Source organism: Hylobates moloch, unplaced genomic scaffold (genome assembly GCF_009828535.3).
Source record: "Hylobates moloch isolate HMO894 unplaced genomic scaffold, HMol_V3 SCAFFOLD_8, whole genome shotgun sequence".
Classification (NCBI taxonomy): Eukaryota; Metazoa; Chordata; class Mammalia; order Primates; family Hylobatidae; genus Hylobates; species Hylobates moloch.
Window position 1 is genome coordinate 91,007,265 of NW_026652283.1, and position 18,601 is coordinate 91,025,865.

General features: G+C 49.1%; 1 protein-coding gene across 1 annotated transcript; it reads right to left on the bottom strand.

The window, feature by feature from the left end:
- Nucleotides 1-2,434: 2,434 nt before the first annotated feature.
- Nucleotides 2,435-13,838, bottom strand: SLC22A13 (solute carrier family 22 member 13). Its single transcript, XM_032162060.2, has 10 exons — nucleotides 13,461-13,838; nucleotides 6,318-6,421; nucleotides 5,909-6,063; nucleotides 5,510-5,678; nucleotides 5,177-5,297; nucleotides 4,995-5,089; nucleotides 4,571-4,785; nucleotides 4,272-4,380; nucleotides 3,540-3,755; nucleotides 2,435-3,294 (listed from the first exon to the last, which is right to left on the bottom strand). The coding sequence occupies exons 1-10, from the start codon at nucleotides 13,836-13,838 to the stop codon at nucleotides 3,201-3,203; spliced, it is 1,656 nt and encodes a 551-aa protein (XP_032017951.1). The 3' UTR covers nucleotides 2,435-3,200.
- Nucleotides 13,839-18,601: the final 4,763 nt, after the last annotated feature.

Sequence of the window (18,601 nt, forward strand, 5' to 3'; positions counted from 1 at the left end):
TGCACCACTGCACTCCAGCCTGGGTGACAGACTGAGACTCCTTTTCAAAAAAAAAAAGATCCCAGAACTCTCTGGGTAGAGAAGAGCCCCAATAACAGCTGAGATGAATTTCCAATCAGCTCAGCAAGATGGAGGCTCATAGGCTAAAGAAACATTGTGTTGCCTGCAGACATGAGTTTACAGAACAGATATTCATACCAGCTACAAATGTTGATTGCCTTTGTTAAAAATTTAGGAGGTCATTTTTGTTTCCCTTGGTTACAGGTTGAGAAAACTAGTAAATATGAGGGTCAAATTGTTTCTAGGCAAAAAGGGGCTTGCTGTTCAATGTGCCAGAAGCCAATATTATGACACGGGGTTTTTGAGAAAAGAAAAGCTTTTAATTATAGGCCAGCCGACACGGAGACAGGAGTCCAGCTTGAATCTGTCTCCCTGGGCTGGTGCTAAGGCAGTGTTTTTATTAGAAAAGGTGTCGGGATTCTGAGATTAGCAGGTGATTAGTGGAAGGAAAGAGGAGGTCTGGAAAGTCCTCCAGCATGCGCAGTTCTCTTCATGACACCTCATAGATCACATGGGCAGGTACGGGGAGAGTGAGTATGAAACATGTAGTGGAAATTCAGGCTGTGATGTCAGCAAGCAGGTTCTGCACAGACTCTAGCTGGCCACATTGGTTCCAACCTATTTTAGGCAGTTTTGTTGTCTTACGAGTGTAGGGAGTTTCAGCATCTCAGTAAGTTGTTTCTTTTCTTACCTGCCATCCTGCAAACTCAAGAATTTCTGTTAGTCATTGGTGTCTTTAACTGTTTGGGGCACAGTTTCACTTTCACACACCTGGATTAAAGGTTTAGGACTGATAGTCACCATTGCTGTAACCTTTGAGGGGCAAAATCAAGGAGGTACACAACCAGGGTCCAGTGAAGCTGCATATCTTCTCCTTCAGAGTCTCAGAGGCCTCAGCAGCCAACCTCCCATCAGTGACTGCTAAAGGACACTTATCCATTCATCAGAGCAAACCACAGGACACTTTTAAATACACACAGAAAAAAAAAATCTTTCTCCCCAACCAACCATAATCCCCCCAAAAAGGAAAGAAAAAGTCTCCAGGGGCCAGGCACAGTGGCTCATGCCTGTAATCCCATATTTTGGGAGGCCGAGGTGGGTGGATCATGAGTTCAGGAGTTCAAGACCAGCCTGGCCAACTTGGCAAAACCCCATCTCTACCAAAAATACAAAAATTAGCCAGGCTTGGCCGTTCAGGTCTCTTCCTGGGAATGACAATCATTCCGTCTTAAAGGGAGCAAGTGTCCACATCTTAGAGGAGGAAACTGCCTTTAGCTGGGAAATGGCCCTTTCCCCACTTCTAACTGGTTTTCCCCACCCCTTGGCAGTTTCAGCCTGGGAGACACATTGTGCCCAGAAAGACTTGCTAGTATTCCCCAAGAGGATGCCATGAATGGGCACACAGCAGGAAGCTAAATAGAGCTTTTGTCCAGCACTTCAAAGCTGAGAATCGTGAGTGAGGAATATCCATGTGTTTGGAAGACAGGTGCTGGACACTTCCATGCTGGGTTTACAGGAAACTGGTCCAGCATCTACGCCCAACCCCGAACCAGCCATGCAAGAGAAGGTGAGCAAGCTGGGGTGCCTGTGAGAAGAGAGACTGGAACCTTCTCCCTAGTGGGAGGTTAGCTGGGGCAAGGCGGGGGCAGTGGCCAGGAAAGTTCATTTTCTACCATTTGGTGACACAATGATATATGGTGTTCTTGCAGGCTAAGGAGGTGCTGAGGAAGGCAGTCTGGCTTGAGGTATCTTTATGGGCGCCCATCTAAGAAGGCCGTCTTTTTTTTTTTTTTTTTTTTTTTTGAGACAGAGTCTCTTTTCTGTTGCCCAGGTTGGAGTGCAGTGGTGCGATCTTGGCTCACTGCAAACTCCGCCTCCTAGGTTCAAGCAATTCTCCTGCCTCAGCCTCCCAAGTAGCTGGGATTACAGGCATGCACATCCATATAGGGCTAATTTTTGTATTTTTAGTAGAGACAGGGTTTCGCCATGCCGGCCAGGCTGGTCTCAAATTCCTGACCTCAGGTAATCCGCCCACCTCAGCCTCCCAAAGTGCTGGGATTACAGGCATGAACCACCACGCCCAGCCAAGAGGGCCATCTTGGCTGGGTTAGGGGCTGCCAGCTGTAGGAGAGGTTGTGGGAGCAATGCTGGATGGGGCTGGAGAAGGGTCCCAAGAGAAGCTGGGAGTGCATTGGGAGCATATTGCTCATTCTAAGGAACAATACCAAGGCCTGAGAGGATCTCTGAGAAGCCCAAGAAGATGGCCTGTGGAAAAGGCAGCTTTCAGAAGCCTGACAAAACACACCAACTGGCATTAGCCAATGTGCACCGGGAAGAACTGCAACCAGCAGCAGCTCGGTGAAAAGACCTCTACCCTTTCCCTCACCCTGCATGGGCCCTGGAAGGTCCAGAAGCAGCTGAGCATGAGCAGGAGGAGGTGGGGTGAGATGGGGAGCAGAACAAACCTCCTCTCCTTCCCCAAGCTGGTCTCTGAGCCACACATAGGTTAGGCATGAGCTGAGTGTAGGGCGGGGGTTGGGCGATCTTTGAAGTGAACGCAAGGTGAAAGTTTTGATTTAGGCTGAACTGAATCTTCTCTCTGTATGACCCAATGTAGCCAGAGGGATCTGGTCCATCCGCTAGAAGGAATCATAACCTTCCGTTTATCCACAGCATTTTCATCCACCTGCCTGGGTAGAGTCTACAACTTCACATTTGTTTCCTCTCCCCTCCTGTTCCCACAAATTGGAAAGGGCTTACCTTGTGTTCTGTTTTGAACATCACTGTGTTTTGAGGGCAGGGGCCTCCAGATTGAGGAGATCAAGAGAGCCACACCCCGTGAAGATTGTTAGAGGACAAATGAAGCCCAAGACATACCCAAGATCCTAACCCAGACAGAGTATTGGGGGCGGGGCTCTGGAGATGAGAAAGGTGAAGGAGGCTAGGAGGTCCTTTCCCAGATGGTGGTTCCCAGTCTGGGATTGGACTCGGCAGGAGGTGACAGCCATGGGCCAGGTTGTGGTGTCCTGCCTCCATAAGCAAGGCTGGTCTTGCCCTGTGTCCCTGTGGGTCCTGGCCATATCCAAGGAGGTGTTTAGGCAGCTCCCTGCTGCTGATGGTCCAGCTCTTAGAGACCTCAATCAGAAGTATGTGCTGCTCACAAAGGCCACTCCCGGGCTGGAAGTTCTTCCCTTGGCCTCTGTTTCCTTCTCTGAGGGCACTGATTTGGGGGACCTAGAGGGAGCAGAAGGCTGTCATTGGCTGCCCAGGAATTGGTCCCATGACAGTGTCCCTCACCACCCTCCTCCTCGAAGTAAGGGGAATCTGAACCAAAGCCAGCCAGATGTCTGTGGTTCTGGAGGACTCCATGTTAGCCTCTAGGCAACAGTGGATGAGTGATGAGGTGGAGGCCTGGGCATATAGAGTGCGTGGCCAATGTGAGACCCAAGTAGTGGTTTCAATGCAAGCAAGCAGCTCACCATGGGTGAGGCCCCAGCTCCAGGTCCTGGAGGGTGTCTTTCAGGCCCTGGCCACGCGTCTCTGGCAGCAGGGTGCAGAGCAGGCCGGCCACGATGGGGAGGCTGCCGTAGATGAGCATGGGGAGGGCAGCGTGGTACTCTCCCAGCAGGATCACGAGTGGTGTGAGGATGCCCCCGATCCGTGAGAAGATGCCCACCAGCCCCATGCCTGTCTGCCTGGGGGAAGACCAGGGCAAGCTAAGTAGACCTGGGCCCAACTCTGGGCCTCAGCTTCGCCCTAGTATATTTCCTCGGGAGAGCCCAGACCTCAAAGCTCTGCAGGGTCTCCAGCCTCACCCGGCCCATCCAGCGTTCCTGCTCTCTGCTCCTGCCTCCAGCCCTGCTCCCTGCCTGCTACACCCCTGCTCGCTTGTCAAGTCTCAGGTCACAGGCTGCACATCCTTACCACCCTCCCACCCCAAGTGCTCCTTCTCTGTGGCCATTCATTCTTAGATGTGTCCCACATTCCTGTCCTGACCGCCAGGGCATGGCCTACTTGCCTGTCTGTCCTCCACCATTCTGGGGACAATTTGAGGGCTTGGGCTAGATTTCTAGTTGTCCTGGACCCTGCCCAGCACTGCTGCCCCAGAGCCAGCCCTGTCAGCTATTTGTGGAATGGGGTGAGGGCCGAGGAGGGACAGCCAAATCAGTGTCTCAGTAGCAGAGGAGCAGGAGTCACACTGCAGCTCTTACCGGAGGATGGTGGGGAAAACCTCGGCAGAGTACACATAGGAGATGGTAAAGGCGGCAGCTGTGGCCATCTTCCCCACCACAGCCAGCATGGTGACCACCACGGGCAGATCTGGCAGAGGGTAGACAGCCCCATCACCTGGGCCCTGACGCCAGCCCCATCCACTGAAACTCCCCACCCCTTCTGTACCCAAACCCCAGGGAAGCCTTTACTCCTGGAAGCAGAACAATGGCCACTGGTCTAGCCCCTGGCAGCCAGTGGGTGAGGGGGCATGGGGGTGAGGGATAGCCAGCGCTGGTACCTGCTGGGATGAAGATGATGATGATACACATAAGGCCACCCAAGACCAAGGTCCCCAACTGGCTCCACCTGCGGCCAAACCTCTGCATCATGAAGATGCTGGAACAGCGGGCAGGCACCTCAACGGCTCCAAAGATGAGCTGCGTCAGATAGACGTCCAGGCCGAAGTCCCCCACTTGGAGGCTCAGGCCGTAGTACCCCAGACTGTCCACAAACCTACAAGGTAATGAAGGGTTCCCGTCGCTGCTGGATGATGAGACACCACCCAGAGGGAGAGCCTGCCTTGGTCAGCAGTCACAGCAGGGGACACTGGCACAGCCAGGGAGAGACCATCCCAGCCAAACAGCCGCCAGCCCACCCCTCTGCCAACACACACCAGGCAGGCTGCAGCCTTGTGGTTCTGTCCTCGGGCTCTGGGCACTCACCAGACACAGAAGATAATCAGGGTCACCTTCCGGAGCTGGGGGTGTCTGAACAGATCCAGGGCATTCCCTGAGGGGCCTGTCTTCTCTGGGACCAGCTGGGAGGAAGAAGCAGAGTGAGAGGCCAGGCAGGAAGGTCCGTGTGGGTCTGATTCTAGGCCTGGGCCTGGGCCTGCTGGAAGTACCTGGTTCATGAGCTCCGGGGAGAGTTTCCGCCTATTGACTGAGGCCGCCTTCTGGATCAGTTGTATCGCCTCGTCCATCCTCCCATGGGTCAGGAGCCAACGTGCAGATTCTGGCAGAGCCCTGTGGGTCAGCAACTGCTATGACCTTGGGGCCTGGAGTCCTAGGGAGCTTTCTGTCTTGTTCCAGTGCAAACTGAACCCCACACCCAGCTGTGACAGGCTCCCTCTCCCAGACTCGCCTCTGACTGTCCTATGAACATGGGCGCTGCACTCCAACCCCACCCCAACACAACTAACCTGGGGGCGCTTGCTCCTGGCATGTATTTTCCTCACCAGAAGTAGAAGAAGAGCAGTAAGCCAGGCGCAGTGCCGGTGATCTGAAGGAGCCTCCAGTTGCGGAAACCGTAGGCGAGTCCCGCAAGCACCATCTGCCCGAGGGAGAAGTTGCACTGGGCCAGGACCACGGCCTGCGTCCTCCATGAGGGCCCCACCCATTCTGTCACTGTGGGAATGGAGAGGTTGAGACAAGGTTAATCCCTGCCATTCACTCCCCATTACTCCTAGATGCCACCCTGTGGGGGCTGGGACTCAGTACCAACACAGGAAGCACCGGTGCGACCACTTCAGATGTGGGGTACCTGTAAAGACCTCCACAGGCCGTTCGGGGCCATGGCCCTCCCAGGCCCCTGGGCCTCACCCTATGGCTGAAGGCTCCAGGGCCCAGACACTCACGTAGGGTGACATTGCTGAAGCCAAATCCAGCGATGGCAGTAGCCACAGCAAAGCGCAGGGCCATGTAGAGCTCAAAGCTGGGCACAAAGGCTGTGGCCAGGCCGATGAGGGTGAAGAGGAGCAGCTGCGCCAGGATCGTGGCCTTGCGGCCAATCCTGAGGAAACAGGGCAGGTCTGTGTGGAGGGTCCCTCCCGGAAGGCATCTGAGGAGAAGGCCGCAAGGGGGCCCAGCCCTGTCCTGGGGTCTCTGTCTGAGGGAGGAGACATGGCCCTTCCCTGAGCCCCATTTGAGGGTAGGGGGAAGAGGGCCTCGTCCTAAAGGCCAGTGTGAGGGGCATAAGGGAGAATTGGGCCTGTGCCAGCACTGACAAGCTTGCTAGGCAGGGAGTGGGCAGGGCAAGGTTCTTACCGGTCGCAGAGGGGCCCAAACATGAGGGTGCCAACAAGGAGCCCAGCCATGAACACTGACTGTGTGGTGTCCTTCAGGTGCTTCCGATCACAAACCAGGTTGAACTGAGGGAGACACAGGCAGATGTGAGTCCAGGGGCCGCACAGAGGGCAAGCCCTACACCACCTAGCCCACTACAAACCCTTCAGGGCAGGAGCTCGTGGTTCCCAAACTGTGTACTGAGGCACTCCAGGGCACCATGGTGAATTCACTGAGCATGGCAAGGCGTTTCAGGTTTTAAAGGGAAATACAAGTTGACATCTCTCTGATATCACACAAATTACTAGCTCAGGATAGTTCACACTTTCAACGTGAGACCACACTACTTTCTTTCCAATGACATCATATCTATGTGAAATCTGACATCATATCTATAGAAAAGTGCTTTTGGCAGTTGCTGTGAAAGCAAATGTCACTTGAAAATCAATGTGGAAGAGAAAGTGAGGGCGGCAGTGTTTAAGGACTGAGAAGTTGTACAATGCCCAGTAAGTGCATACATCCTATCAGTAAGTTATTGTATTTAAGAATAAAATTAAAATATTTTTTCTGTCAACTTATGCATTTATTCCAAAAAATAACTACTAAGTCGTTAGGACATAAACACTTGTTTGAACTTAATGACTTAATACCTAGAGCTGTTAGGCATTTCATTTGGCCTGGAGATGCCATGTAAAATTATTGACACACTAAGGATGCAAATTTTGGGACCCTGTGACAGACCATTAATTGCTGCTTCCTAACAAATGGGGCCACTTCCCCACAGCCAGGGAAGCCCTGGGACACACTTGGGTCTTTCCATGTTTTTCTACCTGGCTGCAAAATCCCCCTGAAGTACCCACCATGCACAGTCAATCAGAATCCTAAGGAGCCCTCACACATGCCTTGAGGAAGGCGATTAGGACAGAGGAACACACACACACACGTACACACACACACAGAGGGAGGGAGGGAGAGAATGAGAGAATGTGCAGGTGTGAGAGAGAGAAAGAGAGAGGCACAGAGTATGCTAATCCACCCAAGACCTATTGAGAATCCCACAGCCTGAGAAACCAAGAGGAGAGAATATTTGGGCCCATACCACTCTGTACACACGTCAGCTGTATGTGCACTTGACTCACTTGACTGACCCCCACCCCACGGGGTTTGTGGACCCCTCAGGGAGTCCCGCCATGCCTCTTGAACACAGCCCAGTTCCACACACAAATGTTTGTTGGGGAACTGTCATGTGAGCTCTCCTCCAGCTTCCCAGCAGCAACCACTGAGCACTCACCCTGTGCTGGGTGCTTGCTAAACACTTTACATGCATGATCTCACAGAATTCTAATAATAATCTTTCACTTATTATCATCTTCCCGAGAAAGGAGAGGTTAAGCAGCTAACCCTAGGTCCCACAGCTGGATGGCAGCTGGTAGAGTTGAGACATCTCTCTTGCCCTAGACAGGGAATGAATCTGAGTGAAGGCTAAGAGGATGTCTGCTGAATTAATGAATAAATGAAGGCATAAACTAATACCTACAGATAGCTAATTAACCAATCATCATCAGTTAAATAACTTTTAGCAAGAAATTAACCAGTCCAGGAGTTACCATTGTGCTCATACTTCTGTTCTCAAGGACAACTGTTAATTTTCAAGAACTTTCAACATGTATCAAGTGATGAACTGATTGCCACTGGGAATGAAGTAGGGAAGGACAGGGGACTTGAAATTGTTGCTCCAGCCACTTCTATCCTATTTGGTTTTTGTCTAGCAGCCACAGATTGCCTTTGTAGTAAGATGGCATTTAAAATAACTAATAATAAAGGCCCATTGTTGCCAGGCTCAGGAGTCAGAATTGAGTGGCTTTGTGTGACCTTGAGCCTGTTAGCCCATCTGTCTGTGTCTTGGTTTCCCACTACAAAATGTGAATAAAATATGCTATATAGTATCACCTGATATAATGAAAGGAACTAACATTTGTAACATGGTTAACTCAGTGGCTATGTCACAGGAAGCTCTCAGCACCTGTTATCTAGGGTGAGGCTGTGCTGGCCTGTGTGCTCACAAAGCTCTCAGCTGGTGGCAGACAGCTCAGACACAAGGGAGTGAAGTGCCCCATGGGCATGAGCACCAAGCCTTGGAGTCTTTTAAGGCTGGCACCCCTGGTCAACAGCCACCATTCACTACCTCTCTTCAGTTTATATACCTGCTATGACATTAAATCCTCGTTCTAACCCCATAATGGCTTATCATTCCCTTTGTGCAGCAGCAAAGGCTGAGGCTTGGAGAGGCGCCGAGATATGCCCGAGCTCTCGTGGTGTTGTCATGTTGCAGGTGGTAGAGATGAAGAGGGCTCCAACTTGGGATGCCAGTCATCCTCCCCAGCCCTAACACCCACAGTGGATGGTTCTGTCTGCAGCCTGCCATGGTAGTCTGCAGAATTCCGCCCTCATTTCTTGAAGCATACCCCATCCTGGATCCCTCCCCTATTCCGAAACCTTCAACAGCTCACTTTAGTCTCTAGGAGAAAGCCCAAATTCCTTAGCACTATATCTAAGGCCCTTGAAGAGCTAGCTGTTGCCTATTTCCCAGCCTCTTTTGCCATGTCAGCATTCCTAAATATGCCAGGCATTTTCATGCCTCCAGACCCCAGAAATGATTGTTCTTTCTGCTTCCCCTTCCCTCCTATTCCTACTTCTTTGGTCCCTGGACAGATCACATGATTGTTGCTATTCATTGATGGTCTTCCCACCTTCCCATTCCAAGGTCCAGAGGAGTCATTTTTTTCTTTTCTTTTCTTTTCTTTTTTTTTTTTTTTTTTGAGAAAGCGTCTCCCCAGGCTGGAGTGCAGTGGCATGAATACGGCTTACTACTAGCTCAAACGATCGTCCCACTTCAGCCTCTGGAGTAGCTGAGACTATAGGCATGTGCTACCATGTCTGGCTGATTATTGTATTTTTTGTAGAGATGAGGTCTCACTATATTGCCCAGGCTGGTCTTGAACTCCTGGGCTCAAGTGATCCTCCTGCCTCAGCCTCCCAAAGTGTTGGAATTACAGGCATGAGCCACTGCACCCAGCCCATTTTTTTTCTTTTACCAAGGGTGGACACCCAGCAAATGTAGGTTGAAAAGGAGAAACATATTCTGACCTTCAAGAGCACACAGCCTATAAGGAAATATACTTTTTTTCTTTTCAAATTAGTATTGTTTGCATTTAAGTTTAAATATGAAGTCACCATTTATAATAAAGAAGTTTAGGTGTCAGCTCAGAGAGGGTCCTCTGGGTCAATGGGCAGAACCCTTCCTCATAGATGAAAACCAGAGATAGAAGATCTCACACCAAGCCAGCTGCACTCTGGAACCAAGCTTGGGATTATCATGTGGTGCAGGGCACAAAGCGTTCATTTCTTTGGGAGTCACAGTCTTTGGAAGAGTGGGGGTGAGGAGAGCATGTTAGGGTAGAGTGAGAGGCCCAAGGTCCAACCGCAATGCCAGCACTGTCTAGGAGAGAGGTCCTGAGTGCCACCATGCCCCAGGGAGAAGCTGAGGTCAACATCAAGTTTGAAATATTTAAAGTAAATACAAAACTATTTCAGCAATGCAGACCATTAAGTGTGCTGTTGTGAGCAATGATGCCATTGGTAAAATATACCGATATCCTACACAACAAACAAATTTACATCTGAAAATGTACCAACTATTTCTAACAACTGTGTGGTCACGGTTATGGTTGGTGGTGAGCCATATGCTCTTGGACTTTTTGACACTTCTGGACAAGAGGGTTATAAAAGATTACAATTGCTAAGTATCCACAAACAGATGTATTTCTAGTCAGTTTTTCAGCGGTATCTCCATCCTCATTCAAAAATGTGAAAGAAAAGTGGGTGCCTGTGATAACTCACCACTGTCCAAAGATTCCTTTCTTGCTTGTCGAGACCCAAATTCATCTCAGAGAATGATCCCTCTACTCTTGTAAAACTTGCCAAGAACAAAAAACAGAAGCCTATCACTCCAGACTGGCCTTGGACTGGAAGGCTGTTGAGTATGCAGAGCATTCTGCACTCACAGAGAAGGGCCTGAAGAATGCAGTTAACCAAGCCTCCAGAGCCAAAGAAGAGCCTCAGGCGTGTGCTTCTGTGAACATCTCTCCAGAGCCCTTTCAGCTCAGCTTGTGTCGCCATCACACTAAAAGCAAGGTTTAAGTCAAACTAAGAATTAAAATTAGGCCAGGCGCGGTGGCTCACACCTGTAATCCCAGCACTTTGGGAGGCTGAGGCAGGTGGATCATCTGAGGTCAGGCGTTCGAGACCACCCTGGCCAACATGGTGAAAACCCACCTCTACTAAAAATACAAAAATTAGCCAGGCATGGTGGTGCATGCCTGTAGTCTCAGCTACTTGATAGGCTGAGGTCAGAGAACCACTTGAACCCGGGAGGCGGAGGTTGCAGTGAGCCCAGATCTCGCCACTGCACTCCAGCCTGGGTGACAGAGCAAGACCCTGTCTCAAAAAAAAAAAAAAAAAATTGAAGTTCATTCTCTGCAATAATGACAAATGCGTAATCCTACCAACATATACTCTTGCAAGACAAGGCTCATAGGTATGATTCCCCTTCCCCATCCCAATACTAGTTACTTTTGAGTCATTGTTTATTGTCAGAAAAGTGATCAGTACTCATTTGTTTTGTTGCTTCAAAAAAAATTTTTTGTTTGCTTAAAAGCAAGGCATGCTTGTGATGACTCTCTAGCACACTAATGCTTATTGTTAAGCTGCTCCTTGGTTCCCCTTGAGAGTAACATGGGACATCTTCGTGCTGTTTTTTGTTTGTTTGTTTTGGGTTTTTTTTGTTTTGTTTTTTTGCGGGTGTTTGTGTGTGAGGAGTTTATTTTTTAGTCTTTTAAAAAATTGATTAACCAGTGGACAGTCCTTAAAGGGAGGAGGACAGATTGATTCCACATTCCACTTCCTAGATCTAGTTTAGAAAACACATTCCCCACCTGCCTCATTTCATAACACAGTCCTTTCTGAAAGCTGCCTTTTCTCTCCACCCTTGGGTGTTTGATGAAACTCACTAATGTGGGTGGAGTCTGTCTTGCCCTTCCTCATTTCTTGCACTATATATGTGACTGTAACTTTTGAGTTACGGCCAATGGAGTCTCTCTAGTTTAACAGATGTCATGAATGAAGACTCTTCCTAAGTGTTAACAGGGATGTTATCGGCTTATTTTGCAGTTTCCAATTGCTAAAAATGTTTAGGTAATTTTTTTCCACCTTCCGCAAATCCTAATTATTACCTTAGGGTTAACCAATGCTTTCTCACGTGATGATTCTTTTCAGATGTGTCAAAAACCAAAGAACAGAGGTCCCAAATCCTTGAAAACATCCATCTAATTCCTATATCCCTGCCCCTGCACCCTGACCCCATTGCTGGCACACCCACTGCTCCCCAGACATCCTGCCTGCTTCCTGCTGCCAGGCCTTTCCTGTGCTATTCTTATTCTCTGCTTGCAAAGGCCATCCCCTCTTCTCTAGCAACATTTTTCTAGTATCTTGGTGCCCAGTTCACACATACCACCTCCTTCAGAAAGTTGCCTGCCCATTCCCCCCCACCAGGAGGAAGCAAATTCTGGGCCTTAGAACCCGCCCAGCCCTTTATTCCTCTGCAAGGGGCCCAGACCTTTCCTGACCACTAGAGGAACAAAGTACCTTTCCCCTCTGACTTCCCTGCACAGTTAATCCTCAGGGGCCTTTGGCTGAATACGGTTGCATCGACAGTCCAGCATGGGGTGTGAAGAAGGCCTAGAGTAGTCTGTGAGCAATCTGGAAGGTTTTCTGGGCTTTGAGAATGATGATATTTGGCCAGGTGGGCAGAGAGTTTAACACATATAGGCATATCACAACACGTTAGGGCTGGTGAAGGCTGGGACCGGTCATGGATGTCATGCTGGGGAGATGATGGAGAGGACAGTAAGGGTCAGAAGGGGCTAGGCTGGCCAGCCCCAGAGCCTGGGAGCATGCATAGGCTCCCTAGAGCTCCCTGTGGCGTGGGGTGGGGTGGGGTGGGGGAGAGTTGGGAGAAGGACAGGCAGGACATGTCCGCAGGCTGCCAGGCTTCTGGGAACAGTTTTATGGTCACATATTAAGAAGTGAAAGTTAAGCTTTGGTTAACACATTGGTCTCTGACAACCTCTAAAAATAAATACTTTTTCAGCCATGGGGTGCGGGAGAAGTGAATGTTTAATCCCAGATTTTCCACCATAAAGAAGATGAAAATTATACAGATCCCCTCAAGCACCCATGCCCCTCAGGTTTCTGGACTATCTGTGCTGCCTCCCACTCCTGTGGGAATCTAGACAGCAGGTATCTGGCATGGGAGCCCCAGCTCCATGATCAACTCACTGCATTGCCCTGGCTAAGCCATCTCCTCATTCTGTGCCTCAACCCCAACATCTGGGAAGCAACAGAGTGGGACTGGATGCCTTCAGAGGGCCCCCCTTGCTCGGAGGTGGCTAGGATGGGAACTTTTCTGCCTGCGTCTCTCCTAAAAGAATGAAGTTAGCAAGAATGAACGCTTAGTTATCCACAGGACAAGTCCTAGAGTCCTGGATGTTCTCCAGCGTCTCAAGGGCAGGCTGGCAGAGACCTAGAGAGAAAAGCTGAAAGCTTTGAAGCCCAGCAAGCAGGAAGGCAGTGAAATGGACGGGGAAAGGGATGGCATTAGAGGGTTAGGAAAATAGGAATGTAGGCAGACATGCAGGGGCAGACTGAAAGACAAAGAGAACTGGACAGACAGATGAGCACACTGGGTAGAGAAAGGCACAAAGATGGGAAAAGAGGAGAGGACACCAACTGGGTAGATAGCCAGAGAGACAAGGAAAGAGAGGGATGACAAAAGGATGGGCAAAAAATGGACAGATGGGCAGACAGACAGAGAATATGACAGACAGACGGGTCAATAGGCAGAGGACAAAGAGGAAAATGAGATTGACAAAATGAAAAACATACGTGCCCATGGTTGACCATATGGGCATGGGGCAGATACAGAGCCAGTGACTGAGGGTGAAGAGTCAGGCACAAGACCTGACAGACCCACAACTGGTGGAGAGACCAGCAAAAGGACAAGCCTACCTCATTCTTTAGGGATGGGAGCCTGTTCTCAGGATATTCCCAGCCCGTATCACAAGGCTGCGTCTCATTGAAGCGGTGGCTGAGGATGTCCTGCAGGCTGGCATTGGCAGGGGGTGGCCGGAACATGAGGCAGGGCTCTGGGTGGCCTGCAGTGTCCAGGGGCACGCTCAGTGCCAGCTGTTCAGCAGCACTCAGGTTGAAAGTGTGGTTCTTCACCCAGGCCACTGCACAGTGGTGGGGCTCATCTAGGACCATGAAGACATGGGCAAAAAAGTAGAAGGGAGACAGGAAGTTGAGAACACACAGCAGGATCAATAGCTGTATCTGGAAGCGACCAAAGTCACCTATTTCAGCCAGGACCTGGACAAATTGAGCCATGTATGCCAGTCACCACCTCCTCAGCCTGGAGACACTAGGGTAGCTCTGTAGCTTGGCTCTGGGAACTTGCTCCTCTGGGCAGTGGTGATAGCTGCATTAATGTTTAATCCAGCCTTGCCCTGCTCCACCTGTCACTCCTCAGCCCCCTAGGTGTGACTTGGGAAGGGTAGAATATGATGAAAAAATAGTCCACATGGATGAAGTTGGAAACAATCATCCTCAGCAAATTAACACAGGAACAGAAAACCAAATACCATATGTTCTCCACTCATAAGTGGGAGTTGAACAATGAGAACACATGGACACAGGGAGGGGTACATCACATACCAGGGCCTGTCAAGGGGTGGGGGACAAGGGGAGAGAGAGCATTAGGACAAATATCTAATGCATGTGGGGCTTAAAACCTAGATGATGGGTTGATAGGTGCAGCAAACCACCATGGCACATGTATAACTGTGTAACAAACCTGCACATTCAGCACATGTATCCCAGAACTTAAACTAAAATAAAAAAAATAGAAAAATAAATAGTTCACTCCAGCTTATATCATCTGAGGATGTTTTGACTGTGTAAACGATACAGGCGTCACAAGAGGAACCAAGAGTACCTTGTCAGGCCTAGCACACAGGAGTCAGCTTAGCCAAATGTTAAGATGGCTTACAGCAGCCAGCCAGCCCACACTACCTCTAACTGCATATCCTAAACAATTCATACTCAACTCAAATGAGACAGGTAGATGGGTCAACCAATAGGCAGAGGTAAAACCACTACAGTAAAACCCTGAGAGTAGTTGCAGCACTCAGAGGGACACAGAATTCCCTTCTGGGGACAGCCCACACTAGGCAGCACGGATTAAGTAGGAGAGCAGCAAGCACCTAGCCTGCAGATAAACTTTGCCAGCAGCCAATCTGGCCTCTTGATCCTGATGATTTTTCTCTCCTGTGGGTGTCTGGTATGTGGTGATATGCAGTATCTGCCAATCCTAGGAAGCAGCATGAAGGCCAGGAGCCCCACCAAAAGCACAAGTGCACTATCTTTTCAACATCAAAGACAAAGCAAGAATAAAGAGCAATGGCAAAGCTACATTTTGAGCTCTTCTTTAATCAAGAAGGAAACCATTAACACACTCTAAAGATGAAAACAAATGCAAGTACCCCAGCCTCCCTGAGCAATGTCAGTGACAATGAACACAAGACAAAGTATGCCTCCACCACAGCCCACACACACACCAGGTGCATACACATATACATGTCTGCTTGTGTATGCGTAAGAAAGCATTTTCATGTTCTCAATTTTGAACTATTTTAAGGGATGAGCAGAGGAACATCGCTGAAGGGAATGCAAGGAAGCAAGGTTGTGCAGGGCAGCCCTGGCCACCTGACTGGCACAGCTGCTGGTAGCCTGTTAATCAGTCAGCCTGCAGTACAGGTCAAGGCAGGGCAGACAGTGGAGGGCAGAAGCAAGGCCTGACATGCTGCTCAGGGAGCATACTTTGCTCTTTGCCCCACCCCAAGATCTCCCACCAGGATCACCACTGTTCCCAGCGCTTTTTTCCTTCACTTAGCTTCCTTGAGTGTTCTTATTCTCAGCACTGTCTCCATTGAATTGCTAAGAAAACAGTTGCTACTAGTCACCACTGCCTAGTCTGGTATTCCCCTTATGGGGAAGAACTGAGGTGGAGACATAAGCCTTGTCCTCTGCCCTCATCATCTCCTCACTCCAGTCAGGAAAGGAATTTTTGCTTTGTTTGGCTCCAAGCAACCAAGAGAGCTAGAGCTGGGAGGTAGGAAACTTGAGCTCTGCCACTGATTCACCCTGAGAATCTGTCCCTGGCTCTGGTCCTCAATTGCCCCATCTGGGTAAAGGATGGTCTCTAAAGATTCTTCCACTTCTTGGTGTACAATTCTAAAATAGAGAAAGAGAGAATGATTAGCAGACTCCTGACAAGAGTGAGGCCTGATCAAAGACCTCCCTAGAGTCAGTCTCCAGGTGAACTATGGGGTGGAGGGAGAGGGAAGTATTCCTCAAAGATCCCCTGTAGGGATGGACTAGATGGCATCTCAAATCTCTTTCAATTTTGCAATTTAATGATTCTATTAAATAAAAACTTGTGGTAAGACTTCTGGTTTCTGGTCTGGCACATAAGGAGCTTGGAAGTTGCTATTCCTTTTTAACAAGTAAAATTGTTGAACAAACTGAAAAATGAGTAACTTCTTAGATCTGTCAGAGAAGTGAAGTCACAGGGTAAAACACTGCCCCAAAAGTTAGAGACACACAGGTGAATACAGAGAATTACAATTTAGGCCAGGCGCAGTGGCTCACGCTTGTAATCCCAGGACTTTGTGAGGCCGAGTGGGTAAGATCACTTGAGGTCAGGAGCTCGAGACCGGGTTGGCCAACATGGTGAAACCCTGTCTCTACTAAAAATACAAAAATTAGCTGGGCGTGGTGACACATACCTGTAATCCCAGCTACTCAGGAGGCTGAGGTTCAAGAATTGCTTGAACCTGGGAGGTAGAGGTTGCTGTGAGCCAAGATCACACAACTGCACTCCAGCTTGGGCAACAGACTGAGACTTTGTCTCAAAAAAAAAAGAGAGAGAATTACAATTTACTGGACCAGAAATCCACAAGAAACCTCTGCAGGAACCAGTACCAGGATAAGAAAACCTGAACTTTAACTGACAAATTGCTGGAGACTCAATGTAGATTACTCTGAGGGTTAAGAACTCCAGAGAAAGGCCTCCATATTTCTGTGGCTTTTACTTCCAAGAGCTCTACTGGGTTCACACAGTGAATATCAAAGAAAAATTCTCTTATGCCTCCAGCAGGGAGAGGCAAGTAACCATTTGAAATAAGCCAGAGCATTGTTTTTTTTTTTTTGAGATGGAGTCTCGCACTGTCTCCCGGACTGGAGTGCAGTGGCAATCTCGGCTCACTGCAACCTCCGCCCCCACCGGGTTCAAGCAATTCTCCTGCCTCAGCCTCCCGAGTAGCTGGGATTACAGGTGCCCGCCACCATGCCTGGCTAATTTTTTGTATTTTTAGTAGAGACAGGGTTTCACTATGTTGGCCAGGCTGGTCTTGAACTCCTGACCTTGTGATCCACCCACCCCGGCTTCCCAAAGTGCTAGGATTACAGGCATGAGCCACTGAGCCCAGCCCAGAGTATTCTGTTCTTAACAAGCCTTGCCCTATATCAGACCCTATCCTACCTGGGGGAGGAGAAAGACCCAACTCAAGCCTGCTCTAGCCATCCTGTCCCACTTAAGAGAGGGTGGGAGACTGAGAAGCACTTGTAACATTCACAGTACAGAGACACAGGCTCACTAAAAGACCAAGACCTAATCACAGGACCATAGACTGCTTTCCCTCTCCCCATACTTTACCACATCATTAAAGACCTATTTACTGGAGTTCCCTTTAGCCAGTACACATCATGTCTAGCTTTCAACAAAAGATTACAAGACATACTAAAAGGCAAAAACACAGTTTGAAGAGACAGAGCAGAGATCAGAACCAGACTTAAATCTAGCAGTGTTTTTGGAGCAGTGTTTTGCCCTGTGGCTTCACGTCTTTGACAGATCTAAGAAGAGTTATTCATGTTGGAATTACCAGACTGGGAATTTAAAGCAACTATGATTAAAATGCTCTTAGGAAAAACTCAATTTTTCCTCTGCTCTCACACCAACACAATAATTAAAAACAAAGACTTCTGTGACCCCCAAATATGTGGGAATTTCTCCCCACCAGCTGGCAACCAATCAATTCTGTAGCCAACACCAGCTGGGTTTCTTCCAATTCAATTCCAACACTATGTACTTGGAGATAGCATCAGACCCCACAGGTTGAAGGCTAGGTCTCCAAGACTGGCGTTCCCGCTTTCAGACACCAGTCGCAAGTCTGGGCCTCTGGAACTTCTGACAGACCCGCCTTAAGTTGGGGTTCCCCTGACACCTCTTTGGGTTAATTTGCTAGAGCAGCTCACGGAACTCAAGGAAATGCTTATGTTTACCAATTTATCATAAACAATATTTAAAAGGATAGAAATAAACAACTAGATGAAGAGATACATAGGGTGAGGTCTGAAAGAGTCCCAAGCACAGGAACTTCTGTCCCTGTGGAATTGGGGTACACCACCCTCCCAGCATGTAGATTTTTTTAAAGACAGGGTCTTGCTGTATTGCCCAGGCTGGAGTGCAGTGCACAATCATAGTTCATTGCAGCTTCAGACTCTTGGGCTCCAATGATCCTCCCACCTCTTCTTCCTGAGGTCGCTGGGATTAAAAGTGTGTGCTACTGCACCTAGCTTCCAGCACATGGATGAATTCTTGTTCACTTCCCTTGTCACCCTCCATGTGTTCAGCTCCCTAGAAGCCCCCAGTCCTGTCCTCTTGGGCTTTTTTGTGGAGACTTCATTCGATAGGCATGATATGAATAGAAGCATGGACAACCATGTCAAAACGTGATTGTACAAAAAGGGTATGATCTAAACCCAGCAAGACCTGTCTGTTCAGATTCTTTTTGATCATTCTGTGTAGCATTCCTTCTTCCAGGATATAGGGCAGGTCCCCCTCTGGAATGAGGACCTTTTATGACCCACAATCAGATTAGAGTCCTGCCTTGGGCAGAGGAAAGGAGGCTGGAGAAGGTAAGAGAGATTCTGTTTACTGTAACAAGGGTTTATGGGAGTTATGAACCAGGAACCATGGACAAAACACACACACACACACACACACACACACACACACACACACACACACA